The 16,059-nt window shown below is 46.0% G+C and overlaps 2 protein-coding genes across 4 annotated transcripts in view; one reads left to right on the forward strand and one right to left on the reverse strand.

The window, feature by feature from the left end:
* Positions 1-16,059, forward strand: part of TRPC4 (transient receptor potential cation channel subfamily C member 4) — a 301,283-nt gene that overhangs the window by 154,471 nt on the left and 130,753 nt on the right. The gene's annotated exons all lie outside the window — the stretch shown is intronic.
* LOC141129769 (uncharacterized) lies at positions 6,032-8,641 on the reverse strand. Its single transcript, XM_073617852.1, has 3 exons — positions 7,439-8,641; positions 7,091-7,240; positions 6,032-6,517 (listed from the first exon to the last, which is right to left on the reverse strand). Exons 1-3 carry the CDS (start codon positions 8,624-8,626, stop codon positions 6,032-6,034), a joined length of 1,824 nt encoding a protein of 607 aa, XP_073473953.1. The 5' UTR covers positions 8,627-8,641.

A 16,059-nucleotide genomic window follows, 5' to 3' on the forward strand; every position in this document is an offset into this window, starting at 1 on the left:
TCCTCTAAGTCTGTGATTTTCAGTTGCATTTAATGTAATTCAGTGTCGTGATCAGTATGAGCATCCACTATATCATTGTGAGCAGTGCATATTTCAGTTTGGTTTCCACATATGATATTCTCATATAATGCTCCTGCACAGTTTGTGTGAGAGGGGCTAGGACTGCAGACATGTCAGTATGCAGTGTCTATCTCAGGTATAGTAGCATGTTTTTCATCGCTAGCTCTGAGATTGGTTGTTCAGATGCAGGGACTGAATCAATGGCTGACTGCATCTGCAAAGCAGGCAGGAGGGGTGGCAGAGATGAATGTGCAGCTGCGCTCTGATGAGGGCATTCCATACGGATTTTAATAGGCTGCATGAGGTAGGAGACAAGGGAGGAGATGACTCACCAAGGTCGCCCTCATAGAGAGGGAATGCCAGTCTGTGATCCTGGGTTCTATCTCCCTGTGGCTGGGGAGAAGCTGACAGTCTCCGTGTGGCGTCGGCTCCATCTTGGATGGGACCCAGGCCGTGGGTCGGGAAGAAATCCGTCACTTTCTGCGGTCTCCCGGAGTTCTTCCTACGGCGGGTAATGGTCAATGGAGGTAGGTGAGGATTTGCCACAACAGTCGTGGCGGAAGTCGCTGCGATGGTCGATGTGTTGCCGCTTATGTCACTGGCGGTTTAGAGAGCCTCAGAGAAGAATGGCCATCTAGTACGCCGGCCAGACACCCAACCCCCCTCCCCCCCAAAAAATTGTAATTTAAAGATATGTACTTCTGTTAGCCTATTCAGGACAAAGTTGACCCATTTGCTGCGAGCCAGGCCTTCTCATCCACATCAGTGCCTGGCCTCACAAATGTGCTTCTGGAAGAATGGTCAAACATTCCCACAGGCACACTCCTAAACCTTGTGGACAGCCTTCTCAGAAGAGTTGAAACTGTTATAGCTGCAAAGGGTGGGCCAACTTAATATTGAACCCTACAGACTAAGACTGGGATACCGTTAAAGTTCATGGTGCGTGTACAGGCAGATGTCCAAATACTTTTGACAATATAGTGTATATATAGTGTATACTTGAATTGTTGAAACAAAAAAACGTTTTAGGCTGAAATTTCCTTTAAATGCACAAATAAACACTAATTACAAGTCTACCATTATCTAGCTGTGTATGTACTCAGAGCAGCCTTTTATAATTATTATCAAAAGTGTTGTTGTCTGTGTTATTCACTAAAAAGGTAATACATCTGACTTACCGGGATAATCACTTCTACTTTTTAATGTTGCAAATCTACTTTAAAGTGGTGTTAAACCAAAAGTCAAACATGTATTATATTAGTTTACCAATTCTTAGATGTGATGGCTGCATTTGTTTTCTTTTTTGGCTTTCTTTCCTTTATTTTCATGCGGTGATCCAGCCAATTAGTCTATTTCTTTTCAACAAAACAATCTGCAGATGTAACACTGATAGGGGAGCTTGCAATAGTCAGCATTTATTCATTTATGTAAAACTTTTATCCCAAAAGTAATAGAAAAATCTGTTTGCTGTAACTGCTTTTAAAGTGTTAGTTGGAGTTTGGTTATGATTTGTTAGTTTATCTAAATTTGCTAGAGCGTCTAACAAGTTCAGTGAAAGTTCACCTTTCTTCATAACTAATATCCTCCAGGCCCTTACTTAGTTTTGTTGCCCTTCTCTGTACTCACTCCATTTCCAGCACATCCTTCCTGAGGACTGGTGCTCCAGGTGCGGCCGGACCAGAGTCTTGTAGAGTGGGAAAATTACCGCTTTATCTCTTGAGTTAATCCCCTTTTTAATGCATGCCAATATAATGTTTGCTTTGTTAGCAGCAGCTTGACATTGCATGCCATTGCTGATCCTATCATCTACTAGGACCCCCAGGTCCTTTTCCATCCTTTAATCCCCCAGAGGTTCTCCCCCCAGTGTATAGATTGCATTCATATTTTTGCCACCCAAATGCATTATTTTACATTTTTCTACATTGAACCTCATTTGCCATGTAGTTGCCCACCCCTTTCAACTGTTCAGATCTACTTGCAAGGTTTCCACATCCTGCGGAGAAGTTATTGCCCTGCTTAGCTTAGTATCGTCTGCAAATACAGAGATTGAACTGTTTATCCCATCCTCCAGGTCGTTTATGAATAAATTAAATAGGATTGGTCCCAGGACAGAACCCTGGGGGACCCCACTTTCCACCCCTGACCATTCAGAGCGCTCCCCATTTATCACTACCTTCTGAACTCGCTCTTGTAGCCAGTTTTCAATCCATGCACTTTGTACAGTAAACGTTTATGGGAAACTGTGTCAAATTCTTTTGCAAAATCCACATACACCATGTCTACGGGCCTTCCTTTATCTAGATGGCAGCTCACCTCCTCATAGAAGGTTAAATGATTGGTTTGGCAAGAACAATTCTTCATGAATCCATGTTGATTACTGCTAATGATACAGTTTTGAATGAATGAATGATTAACTTGTATAGTGCTACATATGCAAACTTAATCGCCTCAAGGCCCTTTTGCCACCAGTGTCCATCTGTGTCTTCAGAAGAGATGGGTTTTGAGCTTTTTTCCGAAGGCCAGGTGTTTTTTTTCCGAGCGGATGTTGATATAGCGCCGTTGTTTACCCTGCAGGGTCTCGATGCGCTTACAAACACATACACATACTAGGGCCAATTTATAGATAGGATCTGATTAACCTACCAGCATGTCTTTGGAATGTGGAAGGAAACCGAAGTACCCGGAGGAAACCCATGCAGGCACAGGGAGAACATGCAAACTCCAGGCAGATGGTGTCATGGTCGGGATTTGAACCAGCAACCCTATTGCTGCTAGGTGAAAGTGCTAACCACTACACCACTGTGCTGCCCTTTAATTTTCATCATCAACAACAAAAAATTCCCATCTTTACATGTTTTTCCCTATGCTAGGGTCACCAGTACAGTATTTGTAGATCGCTATCATATCCCCTCTCAAGCGTCTTCTCTCCAAAAAGAATAAATTCAATGCTTGTAGTCTTTCCCCATAGCTGAGATCCTCCAGTCCCCTTATTAGCTTTATTGACCTTCTCTGGACTCTCTCCAGTTCCAGCACATCCCTCCTGAGGACTGGTGCCCAAAATTGGATGGCATACTCCAGATGCGGCCAGACCAGAGTCTTATAGAGTGGGAGAATTATTGTTTTGTCTCTGAAGTGAATACCCTTTTTAATGCATGCCAATAATCTGTTGGCTTTGCTTGCAGCAGCTTGGCATTGCATGCCATTTGCTAAGCCTGTCATCTACTAGCACCCCCAGGTCCTTTTCCATCCTAGATTCCCCCAGAGGTTCTCCCCCTAGTAAGTGACTTGCCTTTGTATTTTTAGCACCCAAATGCATTACTTTACATTTTTCAACATTAAACCTCATTTGCCATGTAGTTGCCCACCCTATTATTTTATGTAGATCTTCTTGTAAAATTTCCACATCCCACACAGAAATGATTGCCCTGCTTAGCTTTGTTTCATCTGCAAATATTGAGATGTTTATCCCATCCTCTATATCGTTTATGAATAACTTAAACAGAATTGGTCCCAGGGCAGATCCCTGGGGACCCTACTTAGCACAATGGACCACTCCTAGTATTGGCTATTTATCACCACCCTTTGAACCTTCCCTTGTAGCCAGTTTTCAATCCAGGTACTCACCCTATGGTCCATGCCGACAAACCTCAGTTTGTAAAGTAAATGTTTATGGGGAACTGCACCACATCCACAGGCCTTCTTTTATCTAGATGGCAGCTCACTTCTTCATAGAACGTTAATAGATTGATCTGGCAAGAACAATTCTTCATGAATCCGTGCTGATTACTGTGACGAATGCAGGTGTCAGATCCCTGCCCTCCTCGCTAACTTGCAACAAAGGACCCGCCAACCTCACACCGCGCTGTCACTTACGTAACAATGCCACTCTCAGCTGCGCCCAGCACAAAGATTTTCCAGCTTGCGGGACCACAATCTAGGTGCGAGCAGCCTCAGAGTGATTGTCACTGGGCTAATTACACAATTAACCATTTAACTGCCACCACCCCCGTTTAAAGGACCGAGCCGGGGGAGACTCGTAATTTTAGCAATACCAATTATAATTTTAGAATAAGCGTCCGCCACACACACTGCCACCACAGACAGGTCTGCTCAGAGTCTTACTCTACAACAGTAGCACCCTTCAAGAGGCAGGTTCGTTTATAGCTTGCATTAAGAGCTTTTGAGACAAGGTTAACGCTTTTCAACATAAGGGTTTATTATGAAAAGGTCAAAGTTGATGCAAATAAAACATTTACAGAAAAAAGATGTTTCAAAAGATAAAGACAACATACAGCCACAAAGCAATAAGGTAGAATTAGGAAGGAAGAATACTTGCAATTAATGTCCGAGGGTTGATCAGAGTTCGATTGATGAGCTAGGTAATCGGTTCTCAACTTGGCAGATGTTTCTTCTTGGATGGTAAAAGGAGAACTGACCATTGTCTTGGCATTTCCTCTTTTCTGTCAAATCAAAGGGGGTGTTGACAGCGACCAGTAACCAATCGTCTGGTCATCTTGTTTAGGGGGTTGGTTGCTGGGAGGTGTCTACACTCATGACCACGTCCCAGGTAGATTTTGTGATACATATTGATATATCTGCATCTATAGTGTTTACAGACTGCAAATATTCATATTATTATTCAACGTGAGATTTCCTTCAAAACAAATCTAAACATGCCATATCTATAATGTATAGTCTGCTTAGGAAGAATAAGTGGTACCAGTGGTTTCCTGACAGAGGGCTGTCTGGACTTGAAATGTTACATATTATCTAAGGAAACTAAATATGTCCATATTATGGCTGTGCTATTACTAAGTCGGAAGTTATGAAACATGCTGAAATTTCATACTTATTTCACTGTTTTAAGCTTGATGTGTATTCAGACATTTTACAACCGGGGCCTGTTGGGTCTCTGAATGGAGAGGGTGACAGTTTTACAACAGGCCTGAACACTCTGCCCTTTCAACAAGCTGTTTTTTACTGACCTGGCCTGGTTCTGTTTTCTCTGTTGAGATAACCTTTTCTGTTGAACTTAAAAAGCTTTGAATTCCTAAGACAAGGGAGGAGGGAGTTCAGATTTCTCCATAATGTACATGGTTAGCCAAGCTGTTATGGCCGATACCACACAAAACATGGCAGCTAGCTACAGCTTTTCATGTCCAGTACGTGATATTGTTATACCTCCCCCTTAGGTGGTTGCATGGGAGGGAACTACAATTTCCCTCCTGACGCAACCGACTCCTGCAGGCTCGGCTTGTCGTGACAGCCCATCAGCATTGCCATGGGCACTGCCTTTCTTATGCTGGATGGTGAAATCATATTGCTGCAGAATTAGGCTCCACCGAAGTAGTTTGCTATTCTCCCCAGCCACACGATTTAGCCAGCTCAAGGGATTGTGATCCGTGATCGCAGTGAAGTGCCGTCCATAAAAGTATGTTTGTAACTTCTGGAGATCCCACACGATCGCAAGACACTCCTTTTCGATCGTGGCGTATGCTACTTTCCTGGGAAGCAGCTTCCTGCTCCGGTAGAGGATGGGATGCTCCTCTCCGGCATCATCCACCTGGCTCAGGACTGCACCCAATCCATAGGCAGAGGCATCCGTCTGCACTAGGAAACGAAGTCTGGAGCCTGCAGCACAGGTTCGCAGGCCAGCGCCTCTTCAAGGCCTGAAATGCCTGCTCACTTCTGGTGTCCAAGACACCACCTTGGGCAGTTTCTTTTTGGTTAGGTCAGTCAGAGGTTTAGCCAGGCTACTATAGTTACATACAAACTTCCTATAGCAGCCAGCCGTCCCCAAGAAAGAAATAACCTGCTTTATGATTTGGGGGGTAGGCCAGGCCAGGATGGCCTCAACCTTCCCTGTCTCGGGTTTCAGGGTACCTCCTCCTACCTGGTGTCCCAAGTACTGCACATCAGTCATGCCAATCTGATACTTACTGGGTTTGACAGTCAGATTGGCAGCTCTCAGTTAGTCCAAGACCTGTGACAGGTGCACCAGGTGTTCTTCCCAGACTGGGCCAATCACTCCAGGGCTTCTTGAGCTGGCCATTTCACAAGGTTCCACCCCTCCTCGTAGGTCATCCATGACCCCCGGAGAAGTGGCTGGCGCGTTCTCAAACCCAACTAGCATTGCCTTACATGCAGACAAGCCACATGGGGTGGTGAAGGCTGACTCGTCCTGAGCCTTCCGTGTTAGGGGGGTTGGTCCACGCCCCCTGCTCAGGTCAATGATGGTGAGACAGCGGGCACCTACCAGCTGCTCTGACCCCTCATGGTTCCTGGGCATGGGGAAGGCCGCAACAACAGGGCTGGCGTTCAGTCCTTCAAGGGCTCCTGGAAGCCTGGTTGTCTGATCCCTTTTGGGGGCCAGGACTACCAGTGGTGCCCAGACTGTCCAAGCTCCCTGAATGACCGCTAACTGCATAATTTCCTCAGTCTCCTTTGCCCCGCCTGCCTGCAAGGCAAGGTGGGCTGCAAGGGTGAGGGGAGGATACACTTGGCTGCCCACCTTGTGGACGCCATGGGGTGCCCTCCCAGGGTGTAAGCACTGCCAGCATCATGGGTCCCTGGAGGGGAAGGAAAGGTGAGTGGGACTGAAGGCCTAAGCCCACTCCCTGAGTGTCAGCTATCACTTCTAGCAGGGCACCTAACTCTTTCCGTTCAGGTATACGGTCTCTGCCAATGACAGGCGCTGTGCTGGGACATTGTGTAAACATCAAGTAAGGCCACAAACCATTGTGTTTCACTCCAGCCCTGGCCTTCCTGATTTCACCTGGACCTTCACAGACCATATCAGGTGACACCTTCAACACATTCCCCTTAGGTTGACTGAACACAGTGAGCAACTGTTTAACCCTTTCAGTCTCCAGGCCTCCTGCCTGTAGACCAGTACAGCCTCTCTGCCCACTGTCCCTGTCACGCTTTTGTTTATTTTCTCAGCAGGGGAGTTAACAGCTGGCCTGCTGAACACTGCAAAGCCTTTGTCTCTCAGCAGTGCTGGCTGAGGCGTGGGACTACAAGTACCAACCAGCCGTCCTGTGACACACAAGGACAACTGCTGGGGTGTAGTCAGGGCAGAATCCTCTGGGTCAGAGTCAGGAATGGGGCCACCTGGGCCACTCCTGAGCTCTGCCGCCAGAGACTCTATCTTCTCCACCCTCCCAGCATTGTGGGTGACCTCCAACAAAGACATAACATCATTACATTCAGTAATTACATTCTTACCATCAACTACACATGCATTTGATATTGGCACATGCAAAGGGGCCTTCTCTCCTGTAAGTGAAGAAGAACCCTGTACCTCTACTCCACCTTCTCTCTCCCTCTGTCCATCCACAGGTTGCCCAGATATTACCCCAACATCTGTAAACAGTACCTTGATAGGTCCAGAAAGTCCCGGGGGAGCATCCTGGGTGCTTTTAGCAGGGGCATAGTAAGAAATAAGGGTACCTAAATCAGCACCCAACAACACCGCAGTGGGGATCTCCTCCGAGACTACCACTTCTCTCATCCCACTTCCGGCACCCCAATCAATGAAAACATAGGCACAGGGTACTCGTGAGCGGGCCCCCCCGACTCCGGTGAGAGTAAAAAACTTTCCAGGGATGATGTCCCTTCTTTCTATCACCTCTGGTCTGACCAAAGTGACTTCAGCTCCTGTGTCCCGGAAACCAGTAACGATCCGGTGTCCCATGGTGACTGGCTGCAAGTTGGCGGTGGTTACCCGAGTTTTCCTGCGGATGAACAGCACGGTAGACGGGTTGCTAGCTGGATGGCCAGGTGATGCAGTCTTCTTCTGCTCAGGGCACTGCGTCCTGAGATGTCCGGCTTCCCCACAGTTGTAGCATTTGCGTTTGTCAGTTAGGAAGGCCTTGGCTCTAGGAGTTGCAGGTTCCGGCTGCTGAGGAACTTGGTTGGTAGGCAGAGGAGGGGTTACCTTGTGCGATTTCACTCCTTTCCAGCCATTCGGAGGAGCCTTGCGATGGTCAGATACCCGAGAGTGGATATAGGTATCTGCCAGTTCTGCTGCTGCTTTGGCAGAGGTTGGCTTTCGCTCCAGCACAAACTGTCTGACGTCTGTAGGACAGATATGCAAAAGTTGATCTTCAATTATAAGATCTTCCAGTGATTCAAAAGAATTGGCTTTTAAGCCTTTAGTCCACTTCCGGAATGTGGTGCGTAAGCGACTTACCACATCCAGGTATGAGTCCCCAGGCCCCTTTTGCAAGGACCTAAAACGCTTCCGGTACACTTTCGGGGATAGCTGAAACTTTTGGATGATTGCAGCCTTTAGGGCCTCATAATCGTCGCACTGCTCTTCTGACAGTTCAACATAAGCATCCAGGGCCTTGCCTCGTAGCCCTGGCGTCAAGTACCGGGCCCAATGTGCTGGGGGCAGATGGTACTGACGGCAAGTTTTTTCAAACGACAGTAGATACACGTCAATGTCACTGTCCTTTTCCATAACTGGAAATTTGGCTGCCGGGGTAACTGGCGGAGAGGCATCCCTGTGCTCTAGGGATCCGAGGCTCTGAGCCTGTCGCTGCTGCTGGAGCCTAGCCATCTCCAGTTCGTGCCGACGATCAGCCTCCCTCTCAGCTCGGCATTCTGCCTCCTCTCGCTCAGCCTGGCTTTCCAGAAACTGCAAGTACACCACAGGATTTGTCTCCCTGAGGTTTTGTAGAGTTTCTTGCATTTGAAGAGAGTCTATGATGGTTTCAGGCAATCTGATGCTGGCCTGCTCTTGTGGTGGCTTGGAGGTAACAATCCGTGGTATTCCAGTGTCAGTCTCTGCTTGCCCATCTGGTGAAGCCGCCTCTGAACCACTGGGCTCTGGAGCAGCGGAAACCCTTTCTGGTCCAGTTTCCCCCAGGTTCTGGTCTGCACGGATATCAAACTCCTGTAGGGCATGTATCAAGCCTTCACAATTTTTGCCACCGACTTCAATTCCTCTTCCTGTGCATTTAACAGTCAGTTCATTCTTGCTCATCTTTTTATATGCTGATAACCCATACATGTTGCAAACAGAAAAGATAGAAGAGAAAGAAGAGATAGGAAGAAGGTGTAGGAAGGAGCGGTTGCTGTATGTCTCTCTTGAACAAAAAAAAAAAATTTAAAAAATATGCACCAGCTTGTCTCTAAGGACTATTTCCACAAAGTTTACAATCCTTCAGTGCAGAGCTAATTCCTAACAATGCACTGAATGCTCTTAAAGCGAAACTATCCCACTACGCTGCCACCAATATGTGACGAACGCGGGTGTCAGATCCCTGCCCTGCTCGCTAACTTGCAACGACGCAACGATGCAACGACCTCACACCACGCTGTCACTTACGTAACAATGCCACTCTCAGCTGCGCCCAACACAAAGATTTTCCTGCTTGCGGGACCACACTCTAGGTGCGAGCAGCCTGAGAGTGATTGTCACTGGGCTAATTACACAATTAACCCTATAACTGCCACCACCCCCGTTTAAAGGACCGAGCCGGGGGAGACTCGTAATTTTAGCAATACCAATTATAATTTTAGAATAAGCGTCTGCCACACACACTGCCACCACAGACAGGTCTGCTCAGAGTCTTACTCTACAACAGTAGCGCCCTTCAAAAGGCAGGTTCGTTTATAGCTTGCATTAAGAGCTTTAGAGACAAGGTTAACGCTTTTCAACATAAGGGTTTATTATGAAAAGGTCAAAGTTGATGCAGTTAAAACATTTACAGAAAAAAAGATGTTTCAAAAGATAAAGACAATATACAGCCACAAAGCAATAAGGTAGAATTGGGAAGGAAGAATACTTGCAATTAATGTCTGAGGGTTGATCAGAGTTCGATCGATGAGCTAGATAATCGGTTCTCAACTTGGCAGATGTTTCTTCTTGGATGGTAAAAGGAGAACTGACCATTGTCTTGGAATCTCCTCTTTTCTGTCAAATCAAAAGGGGTGTTGACAGCGACCAGTAACCAATCGTCTGGTCATCTTGTTTAGGGGTTTGGTTGCTGGGAGGTGTCTACACTCATGACCACGTCCCAGGTAGATTTTGTGATACATATTGATATATCTGCATCTATAATGTTTACAGACTGAAAATATTCATATTATTATTCAATGTGAGATTTCCTTCAAAACAAATCTAAACATGCCATATCTATAATGTATAGTCTGCTTAGGAGGAATAAGTGGTACCAGTGGTTTCCCGTATGCCCTGACATAGGGGTGTCTGGACTTGAAACGTTACATATTATCTGAGGAAACTAAATATGTCCATATTATGGCTGTGCTATTACTAAGTCGAAAGTTATGAAACATGCTGGAATTTCATACTTATTTCACTGTTTTAAGCTTGATGTGTATTCAGACTTTTTACAACCGGGGCCTGTTGGGTCTCTGAATGGAGAGGGTGACAGTTTTACGACAGGCCTGGACACTCTGCCCTTTCAACAAGCTGTTTTTTACTGACCTAGCCTGGTTCTGTTTTCTCTGTTGAGATAACCTTTTCTGTTGAACTTAAAAAGCTTTGAATTCCTAAGACAAGGGAGGAGGGAGTTCAGATTTCTCTGTAATGTACATGGTTAGCCAAGCTGTTATGGCCGCTTCCACACAACATGGCAGCTAGCTAGAGCTTTTCATGTCCAGTACGTGATATCGTTACAATTACCACTTATAATACTGTTTTTATTACTAAACTCTTGGACATAATCCCTTATCATCCCCTCCATTAGCTTACATACTATCGATGTTAGGCTGACTGGTCTGTAGTTTCCAGGCATATATCTCGGCCATTTCTTAAATATTGATACCACGTTGGCTTTTCTCCAATCAGCTAGTTCCATTCCAGTCAGTAAACTGTCCAAAAAATTAGAAACAATGGTCTAGCTATCACCAGTTCCTTAAAGACCCTCGGGTGTAAGCCACCTGGTCCTGGTGACTTATTTATGTTAAGTTTTTCAAGTCTATTTCTGATACTGGCTTCTGTTAGCCATGAGGGTGCCTTCTGTGACGTGTTATTGACATTACAGTCTTGGTTACTATATCCCCCATTTCTTTTGTGAAAACTGAGAAGAATGTCTTTTGTAACCAAATTCCCTTCATCGTACTTTATGGATCCAATATGTTCTGGCCTCACTTTCTTACTGTTTATATATTTTAAGAAAGTGAATATATCTCACCAGTAGGGATGAGCTTCGAGTTCGAGTCGAACTCATGTTCGACTCGAACATTGGCTGTTCGCAAGTTCACCGAACAGCGAACAATTTGGGGTGTTCGCGGCAAATTCGAATGCCGCGGAACACCCTTTAAAAGTCTATGGGAGAAATCAAAAGTGCTAATTTTAAAGGCTAATATGCAAGTTATTGTCATAAAAAGTGTTTGGGGACCTGGGTCCTGCCCCAGGGGACATGGATCAATGCAAAAAAAAGTTTTAAAAACGGCCGTTTTTTCAGGAGCAGTGATTTTAATAATGCTTAAAGTCAATCAATAAAAGTGTAATATCCCTTTAAATTTCGTACCTGGGGGGTGTCTATAGTGTGCCTGTAAAGGGGCGCATGTTTCCTGTGTTTAGAACAGTCTGACAGCAAAATGACATTTTGAAGGAAAAAACTCATTTAAAACTACCCGCGGCTATTGCATTGCCGACAATACACATAGAAGTTCATTGATAAAAACGGCATGGGAATTCCCCAAAGGGGAACCCCGAACCAAAATTAAAAAAAAAAAATGATGTGGGAGTCCCCCTAAATTCCATACCAGGCCCTTCAGGTCTGGTATGGATATTAAGGGGAACCCCGGCCAAAATTAAAAAAAAAAAATGACGTGGGGTTCCCCCTAAATTCCATACCAGACCCTTCAGGTCTGGTATGGATTTTAGGGGGAACCCCGCACCAAAAAAAAAAAAAAAAAACGGCGTGGGGTCCCCCCAAAAATCCATACCAGACCCTTATCCGAGCACGCATCCTGGCAGGCCGCAGGAAAAGAGGGGGGGACGTGCTTTGTGCGGCCCCCCCTCCCTCCTGAACCGTACCAGGCCACATGCCCTCAACATTGGGAGGGTGCTTTGGGGTAGCCCCCCAAAACACCTTGTCCCCATGTTGATGAGGACAAGGGCCTCATCCCCACAACCCTGGCCGGTGGTTGTGGGGGTCTGCGGGCGGGGGGCTTATCGGAATCTGGAAGCCCCCTTTAACAAGGTGACCCCCAGATCCCGGCCCCCCCCCTGTGTGAAATGGTAAGGGGGTACATAAGTACCCCTACCATTTCACGAAAAAAGTGTCAAAAATGTTAAAAATGACAAGAGACAGTTTTTGACAATTTCTTTATTTAAATGCTTCTTCTTTCTTCTATCTTCCTTCATCTTCTGGTTCTTCTGGTTCTTCTGGCTCTTCTGGTTCTTCCTCCGGCGTTCTCGTCCAGCATCTCCTCCGCGGCGTCTTCTATCTTCTTCTCCTCGGGCCGCTCCGCACCCATGGCATGAGGGGGAGGCTTCCGCTCTTCTCTTCTTCTTTTCTTCTCTTCTTCTCTTCTTCTTTTCTTCTCCGGGCCGCTCCGCAATCCATGCTGGCATGGAGGGAGGCTCCCGCTGTGTGACGGCGCTCCTCGTCTGACAGTTCTTAAATAACTGGGGGGGGCGGGGCCACCCGGTGACCCCGCCCCCCTCTGACGCACGGTGACTTGACGGGACTTCCCTGTGATGTCACGGGGAATGCCACAGGGAAGTCCCGTCAAGTCACCGTCAAGTCACCGTGCGTCAGAGGGGGGGGCCCCCCCCGTTATTTAAGAACTGTCAGACAAGGAGCGCCGTCACACAGCGGGAGCCTCCCTCCATGCCAGCATGGATTGCGGAGCGGCCCAGAGAAGAAAATGAAGAAGAGAAGAAAAGAAGAAGAGAAGAGCGGGAGCCTCCCCCCCATGCCATGGGGGCGGAGCGGCCCGAGGAGAAGAAGACAGAAGACGCCGCGGAGGAGATGCTGGACGAGAACGCCGGAGGAAGAACCAGAAGAGCCAGAAGAATCAGAAGAACCAGAAGATGAAGGAAGATAGAAGAAAGAAGAAGCATTTAAATAAAGGAATTGTCAAAAACTGTCTCTTGTCATTTTTAACATTTTTGACACTTTCTTCGTGAAATGGTAGGGGTACTTATGTACCCCCTTACCATTTCACACAGGGGGGGGGCCGGGATCTGGGGGTCACCTTGTTAAAGGGGGCTTCCAGATTCCGATAAGCCCCCTGCCCGCAGACCCCCACAACCACCGGCCAGGGTTGTGGGGATGAGGCCCTTGTCCTCATCAACATGGGGACAAGGTGTTTTGGGGGGCTACCCCAAAGCACCCTCCCAATGTTGAGGGCATGTGGCCTGGTACGGTTCAGGAGGGAGGGGGGGCCGCACTCTCGTCCCCCCCTCTTTTCCTGCGGCCTGCCAGGTTGCGTGCTCGGATAAGGGTCTGGTATGGATTTTTGGGGGGACCCCACGCCTTTTTTTTTTTTTTTTTGGCGCGGGGTTCCCCTTAAAATCCATACCAGACCTGAAGGGTCTGGTATGGAATTTAGGGGGAACCCCACGTCATTTTTTTTTTAAATTTTGGCCGGGGTTCCCCTTAATATCCATACCAGACCTGAAGGGCCTGGTATGGAATTTAGGAGGACTCCCACGTCATTTTTTTTTTTAAATTTTGGTTCGGGGTTCCCCTTTGGGGAATTCCCATGCCGTTTTTATCAATGAACTTCTATGTGTATTGTCGGCAATGCAATAGCCGCGAGTAGTTTTAAATGAGTTTTTTCCTTCAAAATGTCATTTTGCTGTCAGACTGTTCTAAACACAGGAAACATGCGCCCCTTTACAGGCACACTATAGACACCCCCCAGGTACGAAATTTAAAGGGATATTACACTTTTATTGATTGACTTTAAGCATTATTAAAATCACTGCTCCTGAAAAAACGGCCGTTTTTAAAACTTTTTTTTGCATTGATCCATGTCCCCTGGGGCAGGACCCAGGTCCCCAAACACTTTTTATGACAATAACTTTCATATAAGCCTTTAAAATTAGCACTTTTGATTATTCATGTTCGTGTCCCATAGACTTTAACGGTGTTCGCATGTTCGAACGAACTTTTTTCCTGTTCGCATGTTCTGGTGCGAACCGAACAGGGGGGTGTTCGGCTCATCCCTACTCACCAGTATAGACACAAACAGGAATACATGAAAGACAGAGGTTTTAACCCTTCCCACTTTACCAAAAACAAAAAGAAAAAAAATGTTTTGCATTTGCATTTGAACCTGTTTCCACCAGTGTACACATATATGCAGCAGCTGGGCAATTGGAGCATACGGTCCTGTGACCAATCATAGTGGTCACATGATAAGAAAGCCCGCCTCCTCCCCCCAAACATTTAGATCCTCTTAAAGGGCCAGCGGGTGGTGGCAAGTGGTTAAATTGTCAACACTAAGCCAAAAAGATTGCCCTCATAAATAAAATATATCAAAGCTAGCTTGTGCCACTGTATTTTATTTATGTCACATGACATAAAATGGGTGGATTTACTAAAGGCAAATAGACTATGCACTTTACAAGTGCAGTTGCACTTATATTCCCCAGAGCTTAGTAAATGTGGTAAAGTTCTGATGATTTCCATCATCCAATCATGTGCAAGAAAAATGCTGTTTGTTAATTTCCCTTGCACCTGATTGATTTACAAACTGAAGCTTTACCACATTACATGTACTTAGGAAAATGCTCTTGCAACTGCACTTACAGAGTGCACAGTCTATTTGTCTTTACTAAATCCACCCCAATAGAGATTTTTATGTCACATGGTCAAATCAATGTGGTCCCTCATTTGGCTAATCTGGCTTTACAGGTTTCAATAATTTGTTCAGTATTTGTGGACATACATAATACGTCAAGGCATTATCACTGCAGTCCTTATTTTGGAGGACTAAGTGCGTCTGACTGTTGCTTTTTCAGATCTGGAGTTTTTGAGATTATAGTTCTGCTCCTTAGACAGCCAATATAGATGTTTTGCAGCAGAGAGTGAATGATGCAGTAAGCCATGTCATCCTGTGTTCTTTTATGTATACTTCCTATGATGAAAGGACACACCATGCTTAAAGGGGTTGTGAAGGCAGAAGGTTTTGTATCCTAATGCGTTCTATGCATTAAGATAAATAGCCTTCTGTGTGCAGCAGCCACCTCAGCACCCCCTAATACTTACCTGAGCCCCATTTCTGTCCAGCGATGTCCATGCGTGCCTCGGCAGACCATGACTCTCCCTCCTGATTGGCTGAGACACCGCAGTGGCACCATTGGCTCCCGCTGCTGTCAATCAAGGTAGTTAGCCAATCAGGAGAGAGGGGGCGGGGCCGAACCTGGGCTCCATGTCTGAATGGACACAGGGAGCTGCAGCTCGGCTCGGGTGTCCCCATAGCAAGCTGCTTTCTGTGGGGACACTCGGCAGGAGGGAGGAGCCAGGAGAGCCGAAGAGGGACCTGAGAAGAGGAGGATCCAGGCTGCCCTGTGCTAAACCACTACACAGGGCAGGTAAGTATAACATGTTTATTATTTTTAAAGAATAAAAAAACAAGATTTTACAATCGCTTTCATTTAAAAAAAAACAAGGTTTTCTAATCTAGAGCTGAATTTGTCTGTTTATATCTGCAGCTGAGGAAATTTCTTCTTCCAAGCTTGTCTTGTTTCTACTTAGTTTGTGCACTATAAGCTCAACAATATAGCCAAGTGGTCAAAAACTAAGAAAATTTAAATTGCTTTGTGATATAAATCTGAACACTGATAAATCTGACTCTAATTCAAACTTTACTGCATCATGACAGTTCATATTATCCTCAATGCTCTGGTTTTATGGTAGTAATTACCGAGTGAAATTGCTTCATCTAGTCTGGTTCTAGGAAGAAGAGTTGTGTCTTCCTGTAAATTGACAAAATTGCACATTTACTAAAATAATGCCCCACTTTGTTCTGCTATACTGACTGTGCAGAGTTCTTTTGATT

This window comes from Aquarana catesbeiana, linkage group LG02 (assembly GCF_042186555.1).
Source record: "Aquarana catesbeiana isolate 2022-GZ linkage group LG02, ASM4218655v1, whole genome shotgun sequence".
NCBI lineage: Eukaryota > Metazoa > Chordata > Amphibia > Anura > Ranidae > Aquarana > Aquarana catesbeiana.